At 40.6% G+C, this 25404-nt stretch overlaps 1 protein-coding gene across 1 annotated transcript in view; it reads right to left on the minus strand.

Annotated features, from left to right (window-relative positions):
* Positions 1 to 25404, minus strand: part of LOC306769714 (transcription initiation factor TFIID subunit 4) — a gene marked incomplete at both ends in the record, with an annotated part of 95984 nt that overhangs the window by 24714 nt on the left and 45866 nt on the right. The window contains 2 exons of the mRNA XM_079258409.1: positions 1928 to 2050; positions 20262 to 20318. Of these exons, the coding sequence (XP_079114535.1) occupies positions 1928 to 2050; positions 20262 to 20318 (180 nt within the window). The remainder of the gene's footprint in view (positions 1 to 1927; positions 2051 to 20261; positions 20319 to 25404) is intronic.

Raw genomic sequence — 25404 nt, forward strand, 5'->3', positions numbered from 1 at the left:
AGTCTGCACCTCAAAGCTGATTAAATAATGTTTTGTTTTCTTTTTTATTCAATCTACTCAGTGCCAATACCATGAAAAAGACAAAAAAAAAAAAAAAAAAAAGCAAAAAAGATTTTGTCAGTTTATTAAAACTAAACTGAATTAATCCTTTACATGAGGATTTAGGCTTTTCTCTTTGTCAAACAGATGTTCAGCATTTTTGCCAGAGCTCAATCCTGCAAGTTTGCAAATATTCAGGTTCAGCTCAGAGAAGCTTTACTGGCATGAGGTCCAAACCCTTGTTGGGTCACTTTGGACATAAAGTCAAAGTTTTTCCAGAGTTTTTCCATTTCTTCTTTCTTTTACTCAAGATTACTTTATGTGTCATTTTGCAACCATCAAGCATAAATGAGGTGAAGCTCAGTGTCTGCTTCTCTTCTATACACAACTTTAGGAAATCTGGCTAAATAGTTTATTAGATGAGAGTATTTCTGGTTGATTTTCTGCTTACAGGTCTTCAGGATCTCCTGGACCACCATCACCTTGATAAAGCAAGGTTATACAGGTGAAATCAATGCAATACCAACCTCAAAAGCAAGCAGTTAATCTGTTTTGAGATTAGTCTAAAATATCACACAACAACGTGATGTAAAGGAAACAATAATGCCCTTCATGGAATCATTTTAAAGTTGTATTTTTTTCATTAATTCTATTTAATTTAATTCAATTTAAAATGTGGAAAAACTTGCAGAAAGGTCGTTTGGAAATTTTCTGAATTAACAATTTAATATTTTATCAGCAGTGACAGGCTACTGGGTCAAAAGCCAAGACATGTGTGGTCACATCATGTAATTTATTTTTAATAAATGCAGTATAACATGCAGCCTATAATGCTAATATGCCTGTGGGTCAGTCACATTGCTTTAAGGGTCATTTGGTTTATATAACCATCAAAACTCTGAAAACTAATATTCTTTAGACTAAAATCTGGAAAGCTTTGCCTCTGGCAAGCTTTCTTCACTTTGAATTGATCAATCACCTCAGTATGAAGCTGTGTGTTGTATGATGCTGCATGTAGATTTTGCCGTGTGTGTGTGTGTTAGAAATAAAAAGTGAAAAAAAAAACTGATTTGGATGTTGAATAGGAAAACAATGCCGATGTGAGAGCTACTTCTAACTTAGAGGGAATGGCAGAAAAACATACTGTTGAACACCATAACTGCCTAATTGATGCCAAACAGCAGGAAAAGTGTACTTTTATCTGACTGCTGATGACTATCAACTACCAAATGTGCAACTATCATGGCAAAGTCCATCAGACTATTGATTAATTGTCCTACGAGTACAATGGTGATGGTAAAAAACCACCACTACAAAGTGCCCAGCTTACTATCGCATAGATCTTTGACTGACACAAATTTAAATATTAAAGTAGTTGATTTTACTGGTGTTTCAACAATCTGACCATTTGAGTGATTTTCAGGTAGGTTACATAACTATTGTATATGTCAACCCTGTGATGCTTGAATGCACCACAAACTGGGATGGAAGGATCAAGAAAACTTACAACTAAAGCTGGCAACAAAAAAGCTTAATGGTCATATTCAAAGAAAAAATAAGATTAGTTTGGATTAAAACACTTTGCAAATGGCAGTGCTGGTAAGTTGACGTGATTACTGTTATAATATCACAAGAAGAGGGGAAAAAAAACAGTGGCGATTAAAGTCATAATAAATTTATAATTTGGTACACCTATAGATTATCATCACAAATTAGTCCTGCTTAGATTGTCTTCTAAACTAAATGGACAAGGACAATCTGTGAATTTCAGACTTCCCTGTTTAGACCTTTGGGACCTTGGTGCTGTCAACGGTGGATGCAATGAAGAAACTGGTGTTAAAAATAAAATCTAAAAAGAAAAAAATCATCAAATCAGTCTCGTTCTTACCTCGGTCCCTGATGGCGTAGCCCCCGGTGAGTCCACTTTGCGCTTTTTTCGGGGTCCAATGGCGGCTAGTGCTGTGAGGTTGGCGTCTCGCTGCCTCATCTGGGCCAGCTCCTGTTGTTGCATCTGATGAAGATGGAGCACAAAGATGAGAAAATAAGCTTTCATCCTGCTTCAAACCTGGTGTTGCGTTGTGACAGTATCTAATGGGCATGTATGGGGTTTTTGAGTATGTTGTGGGAAACTTCAGCATTCAACCATGATCCTAATACCAGCTAAAAATGTTCAATGTTCTTGTTCAATGTTCAATGTTCTTACAGCCAAAGAAAAGGTGCTTTTATTTATCAATCAATTAGGTCATCTTTCCTAAGATAACTGCTCAGATATCTATGATTTACTAAGCTTAGATTATCAAATGCTTCTGGCTGTTTTGATCTTTTTTTTTTCTTTATTAACCCTGGTCTAACTGGTCCTGGTCTACCATTTGTTAAAGGTAAATTTGTAGCGACTTTAATAAATTTCTTAAAGAATTTGTGCAAATAGACCTGCCTGAGCCATCTCTACCAATTGATTTGCATATTTAAAACCCAAACTAAGTGTTTCTTATACACTAATGTTTCAAATTTCAATCATTTCACTGTTATATTATTTTTAATTTCTTCTTTTTAACATCTCAACCATTTTCAAAAGTACGTTTATTCTGTTTATTCTTGTCTAAAACAAATGGAAAAACACAAAGAAACATTCTTCTCTGGCCTTTTTGTGTGAACATTAAAGGGTTGAGCAAACCCTTTAAAACATTTTTCATGGACATTCATTCATAATGGGGCACACTGGCAGTAATCTTTTAACCTGTATGAACTCGGTCAAAAGTCTTTAACAGCAATACAACCAACACTACCATATATAATGTTTAAATAAAAAGCCGGTGCTCCTGCGGTTGTTCCTCCTTATACTGTTTAAGCTTGATGCTCTCCTGAGCAGAACAACATGGAAGACCACTGTCAGCCATTAGCAAGGCTCATCTCAAAGACACAGTGTGTGCAGTCACATGGTCCTGTTGTCGTGTTTCCAGTTCACAGTGTTTAAGTTGGTGTTACATTTTTCTTCTCTTTTTTTTTTTTCTTTTTACTTCTTTTTTTGGAGGAAGGCACAGCCCAAGGTAATGTCATGTGTAGCTGAGGGGCTGAGGGGGAACCCAGCGATGCTGGGAGCTGCCCTTTCTATTGGGTGGGGATGTTAAGGCCTGAAGCCATGACACACAGGGTGCCAGCACTCCCTGCAACATGCAAACACAATGAGCGCATACACACACACACGTGCCTATCAATCCTGGCCACAGCACAGGGAATGCCTACCCACCAGCTTGCCTGCGTGCCTGCCTGCTGGGGGAGAGAGGCCTGGGTTGGAGTGAACAGGGACAATCAATGTGCGCCTTGATGTCTTTCATGTTCTTTTATGTTATCTCTCAGCATGTGTTCGCCGGGCCCTGGTGTTTGTGTGAGGCATGTATGTTGTCTGATCAGTGGAAAATTTCATGTTACTTTCAGATGGCAGTCTGTAAAAGGTTGCTTTGGTGTACAAAGTCTGATCTAAAATGTGCATGCAGTTGACTCTGATTTTTCACTAAAACCCCGCTGGCAAGGCATGCCCTTTAGGGTGTTGCCACTTCACATTTAGCACGGCGGAACTGTTGAAAGATTCAAACACGCTGACAAAGTATGGGGAATAATAGCAGCTGCATACATAAACTGCATTTACTTATCCGTTCTGTAAAGGACAGTGATGCAAAATATGGATATAGGCATAATTTAGGAAGCATAAATGATATGGTTATGGATATGGTTTGCAAATTTATATTTAGTTTTGATTTGAATACAAAGGTAAAATTAAAACAAGGGATTGTAGGGACGATCATTGCCCCTGTCCAAATGGAGAATGTAGCATTAATGTTATCAGTGCTGACCTTATCAGGCTTTGCCACAAACAACTCACAAATCTCTCCAGGCCTGACCTTAAAGAATCCCCCACAAAGCGAGCAATGGCAGAGCAGCAGAACAGGAGAGATGGGGAAAGAGGTTCGCTATCTCTCTGATGGCACCAGGATGCCGACATCTCTGGCTGGCAGTTGGCACCAGGCATGGGCCCCCCGACGCCCACAGCAACTGCCTGCATTTTCAGATTTATGACTGTATGATAAACGAAGACTTCATTTTACCATCTGCAAGCCTCCAGTCTGTGTTTCCTCTCATAGTGAAGCGGCCGCCATGGCGATGGGAGACTGATTCCTGATCCCAATCTGTTGCCACAATACACTCTTCTTTCCTTTGAACGACGCTTTACTATCCAGAGTTAGTTAGTGGTAATTTAGCATGTACTCAGTTATCTTTGTGCTTGACAGTGTTTAATAGTTTGTTTTGTTTTTCACCATTCAGTGCAAAAAAAAAATGTGGGGGAGAATATTCAAAGCTTTCACCAGAATCAATAACTAAAGCAGCTAAGTGTGAGATAACTTATTGAAATTTCTTGCTTAATGCAGCTATAGTGGATGCACAGGGACAATAAGAAGATTTAACTGGAATATACTTTTTCATTTATAATTATTCTTTATATTGACCTTAAAAAGTTTATAATTAATTGCTCATTCAAAATAGTTTTTAATTGACAAAAAGGACACCAACATGTCCTCTTTATTTCTGCTACCTTGTTTAGTGTTAATGGGTGCACCATAGCGTTTGTTCCTGTAATGTCACATGTACTGCATATTCATCGGTGGTGCCCCTGAGGAAAGCAAGATTTATTTAGTATGCCTTCATTTAATGATATAAAAGCCATAATGATACACCAGAAGTGGACAGTGTGCTGCAATGTTTTCTGTACAAAGGATTGTAATGGCAACTGTAACTTCAAAACATTTTCGTCCATGTTCACATTAGTGGTTAACTTTATGTTAATGTTACTAACTCTTGTAGTACTATGCAAATGTATAGCAGATACTGCTTTTCTATTTTTAATTAACAGGAAACAGGACTCTTTACTAAAATCAATGTTATCTGTAATGTAGAAGGAGAATTAGTTCATCCTTGTCAGGGTGGAGAAGAGGTGAGGACCCAAATGCAAAGATGGGCGCCAGAGATTCTGAGTCTAGACGCTTTGTTTTAAAAAAAAAAGCAAACAAAAAAAACAAAAAAACAACGTAACTGAGGGAAAACTACATGGAGCAAAAGAAAGAGTTCAAAGACGGACGGGTGGGGGGGCCCGGAGGACGGACCAGGGGAAACACAAAGTCAAGCAATGCTGGGCCTGGGGGAAAGCCCAGAAGGCCCAGCTCAGGGGGACAGTCCGAAGGCAGAGACCACAGTGGCAAACCAGGCTATGGGTGATGGCCCGGAGGCAGAGGCGACTGGGGCAGGCTTGGCCTTGGGGGGCGACCGACCCCGAGGCAGAGACTAACGGGGCAGGCTTTGCTCTGGAGGACGGCTAGGAGGCCTAACGGACACCAGGCTGGATTCTGGGGGACAGCCGGGAGGCCGACTTGGATTTGGAGGACGGGAAAGAGGCTGGGACAACGGGGGCAGGCATGGCTCAGAAGGATGGCCGGGAGGCCGGGATGACGGGGGCAGGCATGGCTGAGGAGGATGGCTGGGAGGCAGGCTTAGATCCGGAGAACCGCCAGAAGGCAGGAATGATGGGGGCAGGCATGGTTCAGTAGGACGGATGGGAAGCCGGAACGATGGGGGCAGGCATGGCACAGGAGGATGGTCGGGAGTCCAAGACAGCGAGGGCCAGGGAGGCAGGTTTCCCCAGATGGGCCAATGAAGACAGACCCCTAAGGCAGGGCGTCCACAAAACCAGCAAAGAAATGGCAGGAATAGTGAAGACAGGGGACCGACGGAGGAGCAACCTCCTCAGGCAATGGAGCAGCAGGGGCCGGTGGAGGAGGAGTGACCTCCTTAGGCACCTGGGCAGCAGGGTCCGGTGGAGGAAGAGCGACCTCCTTGTACATAGGAATCAGAGGGAAAACGTCCCTCTCCGGGACCCCTTCAGGCACAGGGATAAGAAGAGGAGCGTCCATTTCTTGGACCCCCTTGTGTGGGAGCCTGCAGCACCGCACGGGACCAGGGCTGGGCGCAGGTGACACAGGAGACGTGGGCCGTGGAGCTGGCAGCGACACTAGAGATGTGGGCCATGGAGCAGTTGGCAACGCCCATGATGTGGACTGTGTAGCAGGAGGCGACTCCCATGACATGGACTGTGTAGCAGGAGGCGACTCCAATGACTTGGACCGTGGAGCAGGAGCTGCAGACAGCGATGGGAAGCAATGTTCCGAACCTTGCCTCCTCCTAGCCATCGCAGCAGTCCATGAAGCCCCAAGAGACGGAGGAGTCCAGACTGCCAATCTACACCCCCAGTAAGGCACAGGGTCTGGCTCTACTCGGGTCGACGAGTTCAGAGAGTCTGAGAGATTCTGAGAGTTCCTCAAGTGGCTTAGCTATCCATTGCTTGACGCAATTAATGGAGCAATACCACTGGAAAATCAAAAGGAAGAAACCAGCATAGAAGAAGAGGAACAGAAAGAGAACGATACAGAAAGCAACAAATTAAGAGCACCTGAAGAAGCCAGAAGTTACGGTGAGCAACAACAACTGTAGACATGATGGAAGCATTTGAGGAGAGGCTGTGTGAGTGCGTCCACAACTACTGCCACCAACGTGGACGTGGACTCTGAACTCAGCACTGCCCACTAGTAGATGAACTGATCGTGGCAATGTAGAAAATACATGAAAGTATGACAGCAACTACACATATCATTTGACATGGACTTCCCAATTTACATACGCAAGGAAGCCTACATGTGCCTTGAATCATTACTGGGATATGCTGGATGCACTCGTGTTAGTGGCCAACACTGTTTTAGGATGTCACCTATGGAAGTTGCCCATTTTGCAGGAATATGATCGACGCAGATTATCATTTAATAGTAAAGTATGTCCCTTTAAACTCACTCAGGTGAACAAATGATATGAAGTTGCAGGAACAGCTCCAATCATCACCTACCAAAGAAAACTGCTGTAAGAAAAGTTGGGTTGGAGAATAATTATCTACTCATTACTTACTGAACTTACTATTGGTTTTACATTTGAGTTATTACAATATGAAATTACTTTATTGCAACTCTCATTGGAGGATCTTTTTGACATTTTGTGATGTTGTGGAGGCACAAACAGAAAGCATATATGTGTGGCCTGCATATGCAATAATTTTTTCTTCTGGAGCACCAGTGTTAAGTGACCGGTGTAATCATTGCCAAAAACTAGAAAAAGGTCACTACAGAAAGTAGTCGCAGATAGCCAGCATGCACAATGCATATATTTGCCAGCTTCAATCAATGGTATCAAATTATTATCTGTTTTTCCAAAGTAACTTAAATATCAGTGCTTCTCGTCTGCTTCTCTACAAAGCGGGGAATAGGGATCGTAAGGCCAAATTATTAATAAAGGTCAAGAGATGTAGAATTCAGAATCAATCTGTGGCTTTGTCAGAGAGGGGATTTATTGTGTGTGCACTCAGTATTGTGTAGCCAACGATTTTATGTAAGCAGGACAAACGGACACAAATATTGACGTTTTTAGGGAAAAAAGCTAATTGCTTTTATACAAATCTCTCTAACAGACCATTAACAGAGAAAATTTTCTTTAATATTTTGTTAGGTGTGCATCAGCTCATGACAATATCAACAAATAATTAGGACAGTAAATATGTCAAGTTTTTTTCAAGCAATGAATCTCAATTACATATAAATGACATATTGAGCCTGTCATGAAGTTACTGAATATCCTGCAGAGGATTCCCAAAAATTAGATTAAATAAGAATTAGACATACAATAATAATTTTGCTAAGATATTAAAATATAATTTTTAAAGGAAAAAGTTGTCAAATACACATTTTTATTGAACTATGCATAGCTGATGTGTAAAAATCCATGGATCATTTTCGCTGGTTTTTTTTTTTTAAGTCACCTGTTTTCCATAATCTTGATTTATTTACATGCCTAACTTCGAAGTCTGTGCCCGTAATAAATCTGTAAAGTGCCTTTCAAGAGCAAAACAAGAAATAACAAGAAAGAGCAGTATGTTCCCTTATGATGCAAAAATGCCCACAGTGTGGCAAGAACCTCAGAGCATTCTGATGCGCTTCGAGTGAAGAGGGGGAGCTGAAGGAGCCACGATGGCCAACCTACCGTTCTCCATCTCTGCTGTTTTTAACAAAGGCTTTTCTCTCCATCCCCCCTTGTTTATGGCCTGAGGGGCTGCTTGTGGCCCTCCAGACGCTTACAGACAGATGTCCTTGGTGGAGCATAACATGCTCGGCTTGACGTCACAGGCAGCTTTGGGGCTGTGAGCAAGTTAAAAGGGTGTTTGCCCTGCAAAGACCACAGTATGTAAGCCAGACTGTAGGTTTTGAATTGATCTGTCTTATACCCTTCCCCAGAACAGTTCTGGACAAAGATGAGACGGGTAGGCACTTCCAAATATACAGACATGACATATGCTATTATTCAGATTTCAGACTTCTAAAATCCTCTGCATTAGAAACATCTTATGTTTACAAGGTTTGCACTGCTATTGTCACCTATTTGAGTTTGTTCACCATCAATAAAGAAGTTAAACTTAATAATAGACCGTTTTATTGATTTTTAAGAACACTCCACAAAATTTTGATATGGTAAAAGATAGGGCTGTGACAATATGCTTTCGTCCTGATTTGATTCAATTCCGATTTTTTTGGGTGCCGATTCGATTTAAATTGCGATTCTCACAATTCTTTGATATTACTGATTTTTGTAGATTAAAAACAAAAGAAATGTATAAAACCTTTTTTGCTCGTCATTTTTGTTTTCTTCAGTGAGGAAAAAAACAACAGAGTAGCCAAACCATCATTCTGCTGCTATATTGCCCATGGAGACAAGTTAAAAGATCAATAAAAACAATAAGAATGACAAAAGTTTTATAGAGGATTAATTTTATTTGATTAAAAAATATAGAGATTTTGTAACAAAAAAAAAAAATCGATTTTAAAATTGTGAAGCAAAAAATCTCAATTTTTGATTTTTCGATTGATTTTCCCACTCCTAGTAAAAGACTGAAGGGAACCTCTTCAGGAGTTATACACATGCAAAGTACTTCAAAGCGCAGTGACTGCATTGAAAACTATCAACTGACTGCTGACATCTGCTTGTGTCATGCAGTTTCCATTCCCAGAATGTATGAGACAGAATAGAAGATTTAGCACCTGGTAGCAGACTTGCACAGCTGCAGTGAATTGTATCAAGAAGCAGTCTAATAGTGTGATTACTCTTTAGCCAGTTCACATTGGAATCATCATTTAAGTCATAATTATATGCTGAAGATAAACATTGTAACAGCCACATTCATGTTCAAAAAGCATGCTGCGTTCAAGGTCACAACTCATGCTCCAGCAAAATACTGTCTTGAGTGTTTTAAAATATGACTATCAGACCATTTTACCTTGTGCTCTTCCGGACAGTATGACTGTATCTGATATTGGATTGCAGCAGCTAAATCGGCAGCTTTGGACAGCATAAACAGCTCCACAGTGTTACATTAACACTAACAAAAACAGCAACGTGTGAGACAAAGTATTGAAAGATAAAACTGGCATTATGTGAGAGAGAAAAAAACAGAGTGGCTTGAGGGACCGCCAGGAATCTAAAAACTGTGTCTGGTGGGGCTCTAATATATTGGCAGGAGCAGCCCTTGGATCCAGCACCACGGATATCTACATGCTACTAACTTCACATAAGCAGCATGAATGTCATACGGCAGTCACAGTGACTTTTGTTATGCTGCTGTATGTGGTGACCTGATACCTGATAACAGTGTCAGATACTGTTGGGGCTTTCACCACTTAGTCCCTTTGTCTGCTATTGAAAAGATAAATGGTAAATAAAAGTACCTCCAACAGAAACATGGCTCTTTTCCATGAAATTCTGCACAGATGCTGATGCCACAGAATATAAGAATCATTAGACACAATATTTATTCATTCATTCATTATCCTAACCGCTTAGTCCGATGAAGGGTCCCAGGAAGCTGGAGCCTATCCCAGCAGTCTTTGGGCGAAAGGCGGGGTACGCTCTGCACAGCTCGCCAAACCATCGCAGACGCAATATTTATCCTTTAGTAATTCATTTGAAAGGCCTTTAAAATGCACTGTCATGAAATCTGTCATGAGGTCATGCTGCCCTTTACTGTTAACTTAAACTATATGGTGCTCAATTTTCAATTAGCTCTAAACAATACCTGCAGAGCTAATGACATCCACTTGAACCCCAGCAGTACTTATTTTAGGCTAATCATGAAACATTTGCCTTCCTGCACACATGGTAAACATTACACCGGCTAAACATCAGATAGTGGTTATTACCACTGTTAGCAGTGCCTGCATGCATGTTTACAGAGCTGCTGGCTTTTAAGCATTTATTCAGTATTTAAAACATTTAACTAATGCTACATCAAAAGAATAGTCCACATTGATGATATGCACATAACACCAATTATTCTGACAAAGTCTGAGTGTGTCAGTCTGTAAGAAATTTCCTCTACAGACATAAATGCCAAAACTGAGTGTAATTGAAAACTCCAGTATTAAATGAGTGTATTTTCTGCATGTTCCTTTGTGGGAAGCTGCCCATTGCCTGGCAGGAGTGTGTGTTGACATGAAATGTATGTGTTTTATGTTCGCCTGTAATCCATGCATCTCATTCACCTGACACCCACATGGCGGACATTACGTGAACATCTGTGAGCTGCATCTTGAGGCATTTCTTCATGCGAAGTGCCTGGCAGTTAATTTGCTGCAGGGAAAGGGGGGCCATTTGCAGTAACCAATCAGATTTCACTCCTCCATCTGCACTCGTATGCTACAAAAGGACGAGTTGAGCCCCGACCTGCTAACACAGGCAATTCTCTGTTTTACAGCTGGACAGACACGTGGATGACTTCATCACTCAAACTCTATTATTATGCGTGGTAGTGTTCCTGAAAATAATATTGCTGTGGTGAGTCTGAATTGACATAAAGCTCCACTGTGCTGCACAGTGAAATCTGATGCACAGACGTGGCACACTACGTTGTTTTCATGACACATTTTACTGTTAAACCTAACACTCATCAGATGCAGCACTTAAAACAATTGGTTTGTACTGCTGCACAAACACAAATCTTTCTACATAATGCATATTCCATGCATCACTTGATGTTTAATGCCTGTCACTGAGAAAACAAAAAGCTTTAAAACTTTGTTGCATCATTTGATTTTAGCACATAAATTATATCAAAGATTCAGGTGAATCTGTCTGATTATATTATTTTACCTATGGAAATAAATTCAAACTAAATGCATGAGCTCACAGTCTTGGCACAGCCTGTTCCATTTCCTCTGAAGCCGAGAATGTCAAAAGTGCTTCCAGGGCCCAGGACCAATTATTTAGAGCCCTCAGTTGTCCCTGGAGCTGAGGTCATTATGTGAGTGTCACTTTCATGACCCTGCGGTTTTGTTTTTTTTTCATCTGAACTTATTTGCAGGAATTTAACTGTATGAAAGGACACTGAGTGAAATATATGAATAAACTGAATGTGTCTGGCAGAGTTAATGCCTTTACTTTGGAATAAGTGTAATCTCTATAAATAACAACATTTACATTTCAGGGGGGTTTTTTCCCATGGAAAAAGAATTTAATGAAGGAGTCAGAACTGGGCAGATTCTGATGGTGTTACACCGGAGCAGCAGGGGAAGAGTGGTGATCATTAAAAATACTGCTTATCTAAGGGAAAATTTCCTACTTTAAATGTTCTCGCTTTGTCTCATTCCATGCTTCGTCTAGCAGTCTTCTTTCCCTGTCTCACTTTTTTTTTTTTAACATTTAGATTCGCCGCTCGTCACCTTCTATTGATCACACCTAATTTGCATCCAGTAAAAGATGAAAACTCAGATATTCTCACTCCGAGAGGACGATCTCAATGATTTATTCATTTCCAAATCAAAAAAAAAAAAAAAAGAAGAAGAAGAAGAAGTGAAAGGAAGGTAGATGAGAAGGGGGAATCTTCACAGGCAGCAGGCGACTAGCGGGCTCTAAGGCTGGGCTCTTCTTCCCCACACCGCCCCCAGGCACATGGTGTGCAAGTCCTCCTAATTAACAAGGTGAATCATGCTGCCGCTCTCTAATTAGCCAACATGACAATCTAATGGAAACATGCAGGCCGAGCTGGCACACTTTGCATCACCTCACAAAGGCCCCCGCCACTGTCCTTCCCACAAGAATTCCACAAGAATGACACCTTCGAAAAAAAATGCAGAAGCAGAGAAAAGGTGGGGCGCAGCGGTTCGGAGGAGTGTATTTTTGAGAGAGGTCAGAAGGGGGAAGTTACCTGAAGAGGACGACAGTTTTTTCTCTCTTCTTTATACCTCTGCATGTAAAGTTTGCTGCCTAATTGAAACATATCCTGCCTCCTGCCTCCCTCGCACTTATATCTGAGGCACAGGAGGCTGGCACCTCGCCACCAGCGTAGCTCAGCACACCCAATTCCCCTGTCGCTCGAGTCCCAAGGAGTTCTCCAGTGCACAAAGAGAAAAGTGAACCTACAGGCTTGTACAGCAAGTAGACGAGTCACTATCTCCCTCAGAGGCAAAAAAAAAAAAAAAGGGAAAAAAAATCCTTTCTTTTTTTTTTGTTGTTTTCCTTCTCATTACAGCACTTTGTAATATTAGAAAACACACAGGAACACCAAAGGTACTTTTAAAGCCTGATTCTTTTTTTTTTTTTTTTTTCATGTAATATGTCTTAAGGTTAAGAAAGAAAAAAACTGAAGTTGAGACTTCAGACAACAAAGCAACAAATAAAAATAGGGTTGCAGCGTACTGTGTAGTAGCCTGCGTATCTTGAGGACCTACAAAGCAAACTTTTTATGTGATAATTAACATCAACATCAACCTCTCTCGTGACTTTCTTAAAACATAACTGAAATCTAGCTGAAATTATAATAAATAAGAGGCCGCAATTAAACAAATCTATCATCAAATTTGTGATTATGAAAAAAAAAAAGAAAAGCATATGCTCATCTATCTTTCGAGTTGTTGCAACCCCAGTGAAATGAATGCATTGTGTATTTGTGAGGCCAGAAGACAAGAACATAACAACTATGAATTGGGACACACAGAACAGCAGGAATTCTCTTTGAAAGTCAGTGCAGAGAGGGAGAGAACGTGGAGGATGGTAGCAGGCTTTTGCCCTTGGGCCTACCTAAAGGGGGAAAGGCGCCTTTTTTTTTCTTTTAACAGAGCAGTTTGTAGGGAGAGCCAGAGGATGAGAGCCTATGAACTCGCAGATACAACGGACCTAATAAGAACAACACGGCTGCTACATTGTCCTCTGACACACAACAATCTCTCCTCTCCGGAGAAGTGTGAGATTTTGGCTGATGGGGACTTTCAAAGTGGATGGATTTAGGTCTCTGTGTGACCTGCTCACCTGTGGAGGATGCCAGGCCAATCCAGACACAGGATTTGAGTTGTATATATGCTCAGCTTGTCCGCTGGCTGAATAAATATGCAATGTTCTTCATTGTGTGGGCAATGAGGCAGAGCATGCTCAATTAAAAAGAATTTTTTTTAAAAATGGGGGTTTGCATATGTCACATGAATATTAGTTTAATTGAATTCATAGACTCTAACATATATGTTTACGCAGCGAGGGAAGACGAACAGCTGCAGGGTTTTAATTGGTGCAATTCAAGGTTCAAAGTTGAGTTAGGGCAGAATTAATTTGTTAGAGGTCCAAGAGATTTTGAGCAATGCTGCCATGTCAAACAGGCAAAGAAAGAAGCCTCAATGCCTGAAGAAGAAAAAAATATTTGAGGAAAATTATTCTAACTTTGAGATTCCCTTTGGAGAGCTCTCAGTTTCACACAATTCTTCTGGAAACACTTTAAGCTAGAAGAAGAGTGTTGCTGTAAGGGCATGGTAATGCAGAGGCATGGAAAGGGAAGAGGAGAGGACCACGTACTCCCTTATGGTCCCTCCCACATCATCTAAAAGTCCGCCAGTGTTTCGACCATCATTGGGCTGTGTTAACCAGCTTCTTAACCTTTGCAGTTCCTGGTGAGCTTGGTTGAACTTTTGGACAACACCCTGATCGTTAAACACAGCAGAACAGCTGCACCTGTTTGTAAGGTATACATATTGAACAGGGATGTAAAGTTTTGCACCAGTGTGTTGAGTGCACTCCCAGAGCCACAGGTGTGATGGGAAGGATGTTCCATACGCTGGTGTTGTTTTCATGGCTCTTCTTATTCCACAATAATGATAGTACATACTGATGCATCTATATGCCATCTCTTTCTGGTCAGTGCGTGGGCGAGTGGCTAAACCAGGGCGTCTGATCTCTGTGTTAAAAGGGCTACTATTCCGCCAACACTTCCATGGATCTTGTCCGGTCGAGGGCAGCGAATGCATGCTATTCCTCATCACTCTATTCCCTTCTTTCTTGTTCACTGCTGTCAGCTATCTGACAGAAGCATAAATGCTGAAAAACTACTTTAAAATCAACGAAGCTTAACTTTCTGTTGTATTTTACTTTGGATAAGTTCACACAGAAAAACGTTTTTACATGACAGCAATCTGACAAAACAGGGTGGCAGGGAGTCAGGATGTGTAGCACTGACTGTTAAATTTCATAAAAGTGACCCCTGAGAAATAGCTGTTGCACCAAAGATGTGGAAGCTGCCCAGCAGAAGAATCCTTTACAACCTGAAGTTTGCATTTACGCAGCTATTTTTTTTGCCTGAACGACCACTCTGTGATAAACAGCTGACACGAGTTGCGCCGTACTGTGGAAATGTCTGCGTTCTTGCCATGAGATTGTTTGCTTTCGGAGCTGAACACACTCTAACAGGTGCTTTTGGCCTGATTTGGGCCATCTGTAGGAGCCAATTTGTCTTCCCCCTCTTCCCTCATCCCTCTTCTCCTGTCCTCTCTCCATTCCCCCTCTTCAGCTCACTCTCTTCCTGTGTCCAGTTGCGCCTGCAGACGCGGCTGCAATGATGAATCTGTGGCTGCAGTTTGTCTGTGTGTCTGACACTGTGATGTATCTCTACTGGCCTTAACTCCCTTTCTATCTCTCTATCTTTCAACCCCCCCCCCCCCTTCAACCCAACAGACTTCTTTTCTCTCCATCTCTCTGTCTTCGTCCCTCGCTCTTCCTTTCGCTCTCAGTGCTTAGGCGCAGCCTGCCTCTCCCCCTTGCCTTAGTGATGGAAAAGACAGAATACAGAGACCCAACAACAACAATAACAAACAGGAACTGAGCTCCACGATTTGCCCATTGATTTTCACTGGGGGCATTTCTGAAATAGCCCATCTGACCTTTTGGCCAAATGGTGGTGAATGGAGGAAACATACTGCTTTCTCTCACGCAAAACCTCTGCAGCAACGATGTGACCAGTCTGCGCTGCTGGTGACAGGGATTTGTTTTAGCTTTCCACGAAAATTTACAAACACACTTTGAGGCATGGCTGCACCAGTATGCAAAATTAAAATCCCACAGCCCTTCTGGACTCACCTGAAGCAAACCATACTTTTCCACAACCCTTGACAGAAACTACCAAACAACTGAACTGATGATTTCACCGTTCTTGAAGCTTGGTCCAAAGGAAGATTGCTTGCATTTCTAGCTGCTTAGCGACACAGATATTCACCACAAATTCAGACTGAATTATCCAAATTGGAAAGGGCTAATTTCCAATAGAGCATTGATTTGTTCAATGTTGCATCAATCTGGCTATTAGGTATTAAAATGGGTTTTGTTCTAAAGCTAAGACCAGAAGAGAAAGTTTTCTAAAAGTGACAGATATCCAAGCTGGAGTGGAGAATGAAGAAAGAGTCTGAAGGCAAAGATAGATAGTGAGGTGAAAGTGGAGGTCTGTGTTAGGTCTTAGTTATGGTCGTTTGACCAGTCATTTGATACGGTGAGTTAAGAGCATGATCGGTAGTTAATGCAGTGACCCACAGAGGACATCGTCCCACTTTAAAAAAAAAATCCTACAGATATTTAATAGATTTACACGGTAGTCGAGACTAGCTTTTTTAATTAAGAGTCCTTAGTAAGGTAAAGACCTCAATCCCTTGTAAGACCTCAAGAGCAATTTATGCTTTTATGTGCTCTGATCATTTATATCAGGGGTGCCCAAAGTGGGGCCCGTGGGCCGAAATCGGCCCGCCAGCACTTTGCTTTTGGCCCGCTAGTCGCTGTTTATATAGAGCTTGAGGAAAATAAAATACTTTCAGTGTCATGAACTTCAATAAGACCAGACTCAGTGGGACCCTGAATGACTCACACCTCAACGACATCCTCACGTTGTCAGTGATCCAGGTGAAACCGAACATGGAGAGACTGGAAAAGTCCAAAGATCAACTTCATGTGTCCCAATAAGTTTCGGCAATTTGCCTTGTTCAACATGCACTGTTTCTTGTTGTTGACATGTTGCCCTTGGTTGCCATTTAGTGGTTATAATTATTGTTTCTTGCCCTTTTAACTATGGCTTTATTGTTCTATTGCTATATTGATTATTAATGTAACATTTTATTTGCCCAAATTTGAAAGAATAAACTGTATTAATTATTGGACAATAATTAAAATAACTCCATGCATTTACTTGTGTTTCATCATTAAAGCTGCAGCGTTTGGCCCGTGGCTCACTGGATCATTTTCAGTTTGGATCTTGGAGGCCAAAAGTTTGGGCACCCCTGATTTAGATATTTATCTTTTTTTTGCATGTAGGTATTGATCAAATGTCACTTTACTGTCTGCACATTGTACAAAATACAGCAGCCTGCTTTCCGAGATAGGACGCTACTGGCTTCCACTTCATCACAGCATTCAATTTAAAATCTGATTATGTGTTTTTCAAGAGTTTTTACAGCTTCATATTAAATACAAAGCGGAGAGCTGTATGAATGAGTTACAGTTGGACGTTTTTAGATCCAGACTAAAAGGTAGAGAGCACAGAGCTTCCTCAGTTGCGGCTGCTGATCTCTCCAGCAGCCTTTCCATATCATAGCAGCTCACATCCTCGATCATTTTAAAACTTGCTTTTAACTAAGTACTTCTTTCTGGCTTTTCCAACCTGTTTGAGTAACATATCTTAGCTTCAACCACATGATTCCTGTTTTTATTTTATTTTATTTATTTGAGCTCACCCCAGCTGCTATTAGTCAAGAGGCAACGTGCACCCTGTACAGGTCACCAGTCCATCACAGGGGCCAACACACAGCCACAAACAACAAGGTTAGCATCCACAAAAGGAAAATAAAACAACTGTTTTTTGAAAATGACTTTAATGTCTGGGAATATCTGGGACATTGTAACATATATGAAAAGACAGTGATCAGTCTCTTGAGTTTATTTTTACCAGCTCAAATCCGAAACATCTGGTGAGCAAGTTGATCTAATCTTTTTACAAGTTAGAAGTCATTTATCAGTGTCTTCATGATGTTAATTGCATCTTTTTTTTTAAGACAAAGCACATGCCATTAATTTTTTTATTTATTATTATTTTACTGTTTTCCTTAACCTTTTCTTATTTACATCTTCTAAATGTAAATGAAAGCCATTAAAGTCTCTGCTGTAGTAGAGCTACAGTACAAGGTGTTAGTGTTTTTGGATTGCGTTTACCTGCTGAGGTAAATCACAGCAGGGGTGCGCAAGTCCAGCCCTTCAGATCTTTGTCCTGCAGCTTTTAAATGCATCCCTTCAACAACACAAATGAATAAATGGCTGAATTCCTTCATCTGCATGTCACTGAGCTCTGCAGAGGCCTGGTGACAAGACAGTCACTTGATTCAGATGTGTTGGAGAATGGCTGCCGCTAAAAGTTGCAGGGTAGTAAATATCGAGGTCCAGACTCTGGCACTTCTGATCTGCAAACTCGGTCCGAGAAAAATTCCTAATTATCCCTTCAGTTTGTCCTTTTTTTGTGTTGTTTATCCTAAAACACATAGGGGTCAAATGACGCAGGTATTAAATGTTGTGCAGGTTTGACAACTCAGAGGAAAATTTGGGACTCTTGGCTGTAAAACTGAAACAGACATGAAAATCAGCTCCAGCCTCAAAGCGAGTACCATCTCTTAACCCTCAGGCTTACGTTTACCACAGCGACATCTTCACCGAATCCGCCTTTTTTAAAGAACGAGTGGCTCGATTTACTCGCTGACACATGGCTCATGTATATAACGCACTGTAATTCCATCCTTTCAGACTGATGATCGCTTGACGGTGGTGGTTTTCTTTGTGCCTGCGTGTGACCAGGCGGTAGAGGCTAAAAGAGAGGCTGGCTCTTGTGCCCCTCGCCTGCGAGAGCAGCTCGGGCTCATTATCCTGATGAAATTTGTGCAGATGTGTGAGCTGCCGACAGACTCTGCAGTGACACAAACAGCCAGCTCTGTCCCCTTAAGCCAGTCAGGTGATGAAAACCGGAGCGGCACGGGGGGGGGCTGAGAAACGACGGCCATTAAGCAAAAGAGAAAGAGGTGAGGGAGGGTAGAGGAGGAGGTGATAAAGAGGGGGGGACGTGCATGTATGTGTATGTGTGTGGGGGTGGCAGGGGTGGAGGCATTACTTAAAGTAACCATTTCCAAAGCAGCTTCTTAAAATTCCTGATGAAAATGAAAGTGCGCTCACATGCATGGGGGCATCTCCTCACGGGGCATTAATCCGGCCGTATCCAGATGACGAGCGGACTGCCACTTAACAGGGTGGAGATCCACTTTGATCACATGGGCCCCCGGGCGAACCTATCGCTCTGCCTATTACGCCGCTTCATTTGCATTTGCGGGGTTTATGGGTAGGCTGAGATCCAGTGTGAATGTTCCACGCTGCAGCAGGACTCACTATTGCTAGAAAGAAACGGTCAGAACAGATGTAGAGAAAAAGACAAGTGCGCCGCAGGCAGCTCGAAGAGCAGCAAGTAAAGCCAACTTGTCACTCGAAGGTCGCAAGTTCAACACCACATTGGTGAAGAACAGCTTGAAAATTAAATACAGAGGCCAAACGGTAATATGAGAGGTACCTTTGAGCAAGATATTTTAAATGACTCCTAAATACAGTTACAAGTGGCCGCCATTAAAAGGTGAGCTATCAGGTGGAAATAGGGGGAGCTGCGTGAGCACAAATTAGAGTGCAAGTGGGAAAAGTGCATACTGTTAACTTTACCGAGGTGAATACATTTTTATTTCAAACAGTTAGCAACTTAAATGAAGCCAAGTCTGCTTCATAAGTTCTCCAACAACAACAACAGGTGAGTGCTGCTTGTTTTCTCCCCCTGCCTACCCACACAACTCTAAAGAAGCGCCACACAGTCCCACTCCTCTTGATCCTTGTTAGCGAGCAAGGGACTGAAAACACTTAGAAGTAATTGTGGTGTAAACACACACTTGCCAAAAAAGGGGAGAAAAAAAAAGGAAAAAAAAAAAAAAAAAAAAAAAAAAAAGCAAAGCTATGCTTTGAAAGAACAATTTTGTTTGCGTAAACAATCCACGAAACGATGTGTGGTCTACTTTCGGAGCGCCACTGGGATTTCTTTCGACACAAAACCTGTAGTTGAAATAGAGACGATGTGACAGCAACCAGAAAGAAAAAGGCTGAACCAGTTGATTTTTCACTTCTCAGTTTGCAGCACTGGTGTAAGTTATGCGGTTTGGTCTACTGGGAAAAGAAATAAGTCTTATTTAAACCTCTCTAGCAGGAGAAGCTAATGGAAAGCGTGAATTAACATGTTTGCAACCCTTCACCGTGACCTACACCGTGTGTTTTTGAAATTGAACTAATTTACAAACAGAAACAGAAAGAAAATCTACCTTCTCTTTAAAGCCATAACATGTTATTGCTTTACAAAGGCTTGGACATATTTTCTCAATCACATGACAACAATTGACATAAAATGAACACGAATGTGTAACACAAATTGCATCTGATGACCCTTCTTTAAACGTGAAAAAGCCGGACGCAATGAAAAGTAGTTAGTTCAAATCCTACTGGTGCAAGATGAGGAGGCTGGAAACGTGAAGAAAGGGGGAAAGAAAGGGGGTGTCTTTGGTGCACGGAGAATCATTTTTCACACATTGGCATCAATCGGCACGAATAATTCCTCTAACTTTTTTTAAGTCCGACTTTAAATGGCATTACATATGTAGTGAGGCATGAAAAATTAATGCGGTGGAGTCTGGGAAATGTCAAGGGTAATGATCTCCGCAGCAGCTTACCTCCTTAGCTTTCTGTTTCAGTCGAGCTTGCTCTGGGTCCTCTTGCCTGGAGCGGCTCTGCGGAGTAAAAGAGGGGTGGAGGGGGGGGGGGCAGTGGACACAGGTTAACAGCTGGTTTAAGGAACCCACCCCCCACTTAGCTACTCATCTGTTGCTGCTGCAGCAAAAAATAGTGCAAAATGGGAACAGGATACAGAGGTGTCAAGGACATTGTATCTGAATTCAGAGAAGTGCAATGGAGCACCCCCCTGGGGGGTAGTGGCCTTTAAACCTGCTCCAAATCCAGCCCTAAATAAGCTGCTGGAGGGGGGTTCTAATCAAAAGAGGTTATTAAAAATTCTGCACGAGCCAACACACACACATACACGTACAGAGGGAGAGGATGTCGCTGACTGTCGGTGGCAGTGGCTGTCTGTGTGTCACCGTGAGCCGGTGTGGCTATCTGTGTATCCCTGGCGTAACAACACAGCACTTCTATTTTAATCAGCAGCTATGATCTGGGTGAATGTACTTGTCCCTGGGAATCCTTCACCACACAGCCAAATGCACACGTACAGATGACCACTGCAGGCAACGTGGGCAGATTATGGTACAACACACTCACTCAGTGTTGTTTGTGAATACAGGCATTAGCTGTGTTATTTTACTTTGCTCCAGCAATGATCACACAAAGCTAAACATTTTTGGGTGAATATATCTTTTTATTTTTGTCCGTTTTCTAATATTTTTTGTTTGTTTTGTTTTGTTTTGTTTTTTGCCATCGGTCCTGTTTGTGCTTTATTGCCTTTCTCTAACACTGTGATTTCAAAATGTTACAAATATATTTTGTCACACATCTTGAAGACTAATCAATCAGAGCAAGCGTTGGATCTTCACATTCCCTCCTCTTCTACTCTTTCTCTATTCCTTTACTCTGCTGTATGTACAGAGAGCAGCTATGCATTCTTGTTAATTGGCTTTAAATATATCAGGCAGTTCACGTACTGGTCTGTATCTCAACTAAGACTAATGTGTTTGCCCTCCAGTCGGCCGGAGCATCCCTCAAGTCTTGACTCATAATTTTAAATGGCTTGTTGTGAAGGAGGGAGGAAGGAGGGTGGAGGGGATTATTTCTAATGCAAGGGGTCAAATTAGCAGGCGCTCAAGCACGAGAGAGGCAAGCAGGGAGGTGGGTGGCAGCGGGGCGGAGGAATGGGAGGGGTAGGTACAGATGGACTGTTTACAAAGGCCAGCGGTGCCACTGGCATGCTCTACATCTCCTCTGTCAGCTGCCCTGGTTTTCCCACTTACAGCCGAGAGAAGAGGAGAAGGGGAGACGAGAACCTGGTGCTTCTCTGGATGCTGACAAGCTTTGTTGGGTTAGGCGTAATGGAGTGTAGTGTGCTTAAATAACACTGTGGTGTACAGTATGTCATCAATCTGTAGCACTAAATGTATAGTATGGTTGGATTTCTTTTCTCCTATCATGTTGCATTTTGTAAACAACTCAGCTAGTTCTGTTTATTTGTAGGCCGACTTATAAAAACTAGAAAACTATAGATTGTATGTAGAAGAGAAAAAGTATTCAAATATACAGTTGTGCTCATATTTATTCATACCCTTTTATTGAAGAAGGAAAAAAAACAGCTGCCTGTAAAATAAGGTGAAATTGACTAAAGTAATAATAAATAAAAATGTTATGAAAATAATGACATTATTTTCTAATCCTGGTTCAACAGAAATACTTTTTTTTAAAAAGCAAACAAATAGATCCTGTATTCAAATCCGAAAGTTGCAGTTTTTACTAACGGGGTGACATCTCAGTTCTTCGAAATATCCAGATCAACACGTCAGGGGTGCAGTCTTAGTCCATTATTATTCACAATATTTCTTGAACCATTAGCAGTAATGATAAGAAAGGAGTCAGGAATTCAAGGAGTTAATGTAGGTGGCAGGGAACACAAACTTTTCCTCTACGCGGATGATATTTTGGCACTTTGTCAGGACCCAGCCAACTCTGTTGCACAACTACTGGAAACCATTCAAACATATTCTAACGTTTCAGGGTACTGTATTAACTGGCATAAATCAGAGGTTATGCCAGTCTCCCAGAATTGCTCCCCTAACCTGCTGGAAGCATTTAATTTCAAATGGCTCCCAAAAGACATGGAGTACTTAGGAATAAAATTAAATTCAGATGTAAAAGAAATTATTACAATCAATATGGAAAAACTATTAAATAAAATTAAGGCAAATTTGGAGAAATGGGGCAAGCTAAACTTAACACTTTGGGGGAAAGTAAATACAATAAAGATGGTTATTGCCCCACAAATTAACTATCTTACTTGTATGATTCCTTTGTGCATTCCCCCACAGCTACTACTCAGATATAACAACATGATAAAATGCTTCCTTTGGGGTACAAAGAAACCCAGAATTACTTTAGATAAATTATATCAACCAAAGAAAGATGGAGGTCTGTCCTTGCCAAATATTTCTTATTACAGCAATTCTTTTGAAATGGCAAAACTGACAAAACACTGGAATGGAAAAAACACAGACTTAGACTGGATCTTAATTGAGCAGGAGCTTGTGTTCCCTTTCAAACCCATAGAATTTTTTTCACAAACAGTTAAACAGAAAGACAACAATATGATGAACCCAATTTTATCTCACTCCAGGAAAATCTGGCAGGACATGCATAGAGCCTGTAGAATCTCTTTTAACACCCAAAAATATGCGTCTATTTGGTATAACTCTAAAATAAAAATAGGTAAACAAACTGTTTACTGGGCCCAATGGTTGAAAAAAGGTATCAGAATACTAGATGATCTCTTTGAAGAGGGTAACTTTGTTTCTTATCAAACACTATTAGATAAATATAAATTAAAGGGAAGGGCCCATTTTTGGAAATATCTACAGATTAGACATCGCATTAAAGATAAGATTCTTCCAAATAGTGAAGCTAATGTAATTGAACAGTTCTTTAAATTACCACTAAAATTTCAAACAGCCTCCAAGTGGTATGAGGTATGTCCTTGGAAGACCAGCAAAGGATGTGATCACTTAAGGAAGCTGTGGGAGAAAGATTTGGATTGTGTTTTGGATGAAGGAATATGGAGGGGGATTCTTTCCGACACTGAAAAATATGTTAGAGAAGCAAGAAGTAAATATATTCAATATAAAATAATACATAGATACTACTACACTCCAACTAGACTCAATAAAATGAAATTAATGAAAGATGACCTTTGCTGGAAATGCAAGGCACAGCGTGGAACGTATCTACACGCTTTGTGGGAATGTCCTCAAGTCTTCCCTCTGTGGCAAACGGTTTTGAAGCTAGTAGGTAATTGGCTAGAATGTATACTTCCAATCTCACCAAGGCTCTGTCTCCTCGGAGACAGAAGAGAAGTACCAAATGTAAATAAATTAAAAATTCGTATTTTAAAATCTGCTTTATTGACTTGTGCTCGTCTGATTCTGAGGTGTTGGAAGGAACCCCAAACTCCAAATATAGAAACATGGAAAGTTGAAATTATAAAAATGGCTGCATATGAAAAAATGTTACTGAGACTGAATGGTGGAAATGTAGCTATTAATGAACAATGGGAGAGTTTTATAGATTTTGTGTGCGCAAGAAATTGAAAAGTAAAATTGGGTTAATGTGAACTTATAAAGAATGTTATGTATGCTGAACACCCACCATCCAAATCAGACTGTTGGACCCTCTCAATTTTGCTTTAAACAATTTCTGATTGAATTTGCCTGCTGAAAGACCTGCCTTTTTTTTTTTCTTTTTTTTTTTTTAAATATTTTATTATTATTTTTATTTTATATATTTTTTATTATTGTTATTGTTTTGAAAAGATAAAAGTTCAATAAAATGTGAATTACAAAAAAAAAAAAAAAAAAAGCAAACAAATAAGATAATTTATTACATATGACATCACTCATAAACTAATATTTTGTTGAACAATCCTTTAATGTTTCCGCTCCAGTCAGGTGTTTTCTGTTCCTCTCAGTCAGACTTCTGCACCTGTTGACAGGTATTTTGTCCCACTGTTCAACAGAAAAGTGCTCTAATTTGTCCAGGACCAATTTGTTTGGTTTTTTCTTTCTTTCTTCAACTAAATTAAATGAAAAAACAGTGTCCTATATTACTAAATTATATTTTTGCACATTTTTAATTATTGTTTCATTTTTTAAGTCTCCAGTTATTTGAGTGACTGTTGTAAATTCAGCCTTTTCTTTAATGAAAGGGGATGAATACATATGAGCACAACTGTAGTATATTCTGTCTGTAAACTCTTTCAGTAGTGACTCAAACTAAGATTTCTAACAATACTTCATAACATTAATCCACAAATTGTTTTTTTTATTTGTTCTTTTGCAATAAATAATAATTTTTAAAAAAAATAAGCCACTTAAATCCTGCAAGGGATCACCAATATCAAGATTAAGCTAAAATGTCTTATTAAACTGTAAGTTAACAAATAAATGAAGATGGAATTTCCCATTTACCGTGTGGCAGCAGGACATTATGGAGCACTCAAGAGTTTTAACGTGTTTAGCAGTAGCTTTTTTCCTAAATGGTTGCTGAATAAAACCAAAACAAGCCTTTCTTACAGTTTAGTGAATTGAACAAAAACATGACATTTAAAGCACGTAAGTGGAAGTATGAAAAATCAGGACCAAACTAAATTAAATTTTCTAACAGGCTGTAGGATAGATTTTCTTCCCTGTTCTCAGCCTTTTACATTGCCTGCTGAGATCAAAGCCAGTACACTCAGAAAACACGTGATAACTTTGTTTGCCCCCATAGAATACTCGGAAAAAGATGTATGACAATGATATAGGAAACACAATTAGACATCAGGAAAGCTACTGGTATATTATCAGGCACCGTTTGTGCAGCATATTGTCCAATATTTAAGCAAAGATCTGCTTTTCAAACTTGAACTGAAACACCATGGTAACGGGAGGCAAAAAGCCACAGACATGGCTCTGGGGTGAAGTCAAACTTTCCTGAACGAGGCTCCTGCAATGCAAACAGCCCTAAACGAAGCTCCTCCAACAGCTACATCTGAAAAAGTTCCTCTCTAATCCTGTTAAAAAATAGAGCTCTTCTCAATTAAAAACAAAATGATTAGAGAGTTTAACT

This window comes from Telmatherina bonti (assembly GCF_933228915.1).
Source record: "Telmatherina bonti genome assembly, chromosome: 1".
Lineage (NCBI taxonomy): Eukaryota > Metazoa > Chordata > Actinopteri > Atheriniformes > Telmatherinidae > Telmatherina > Telmatherina bonti.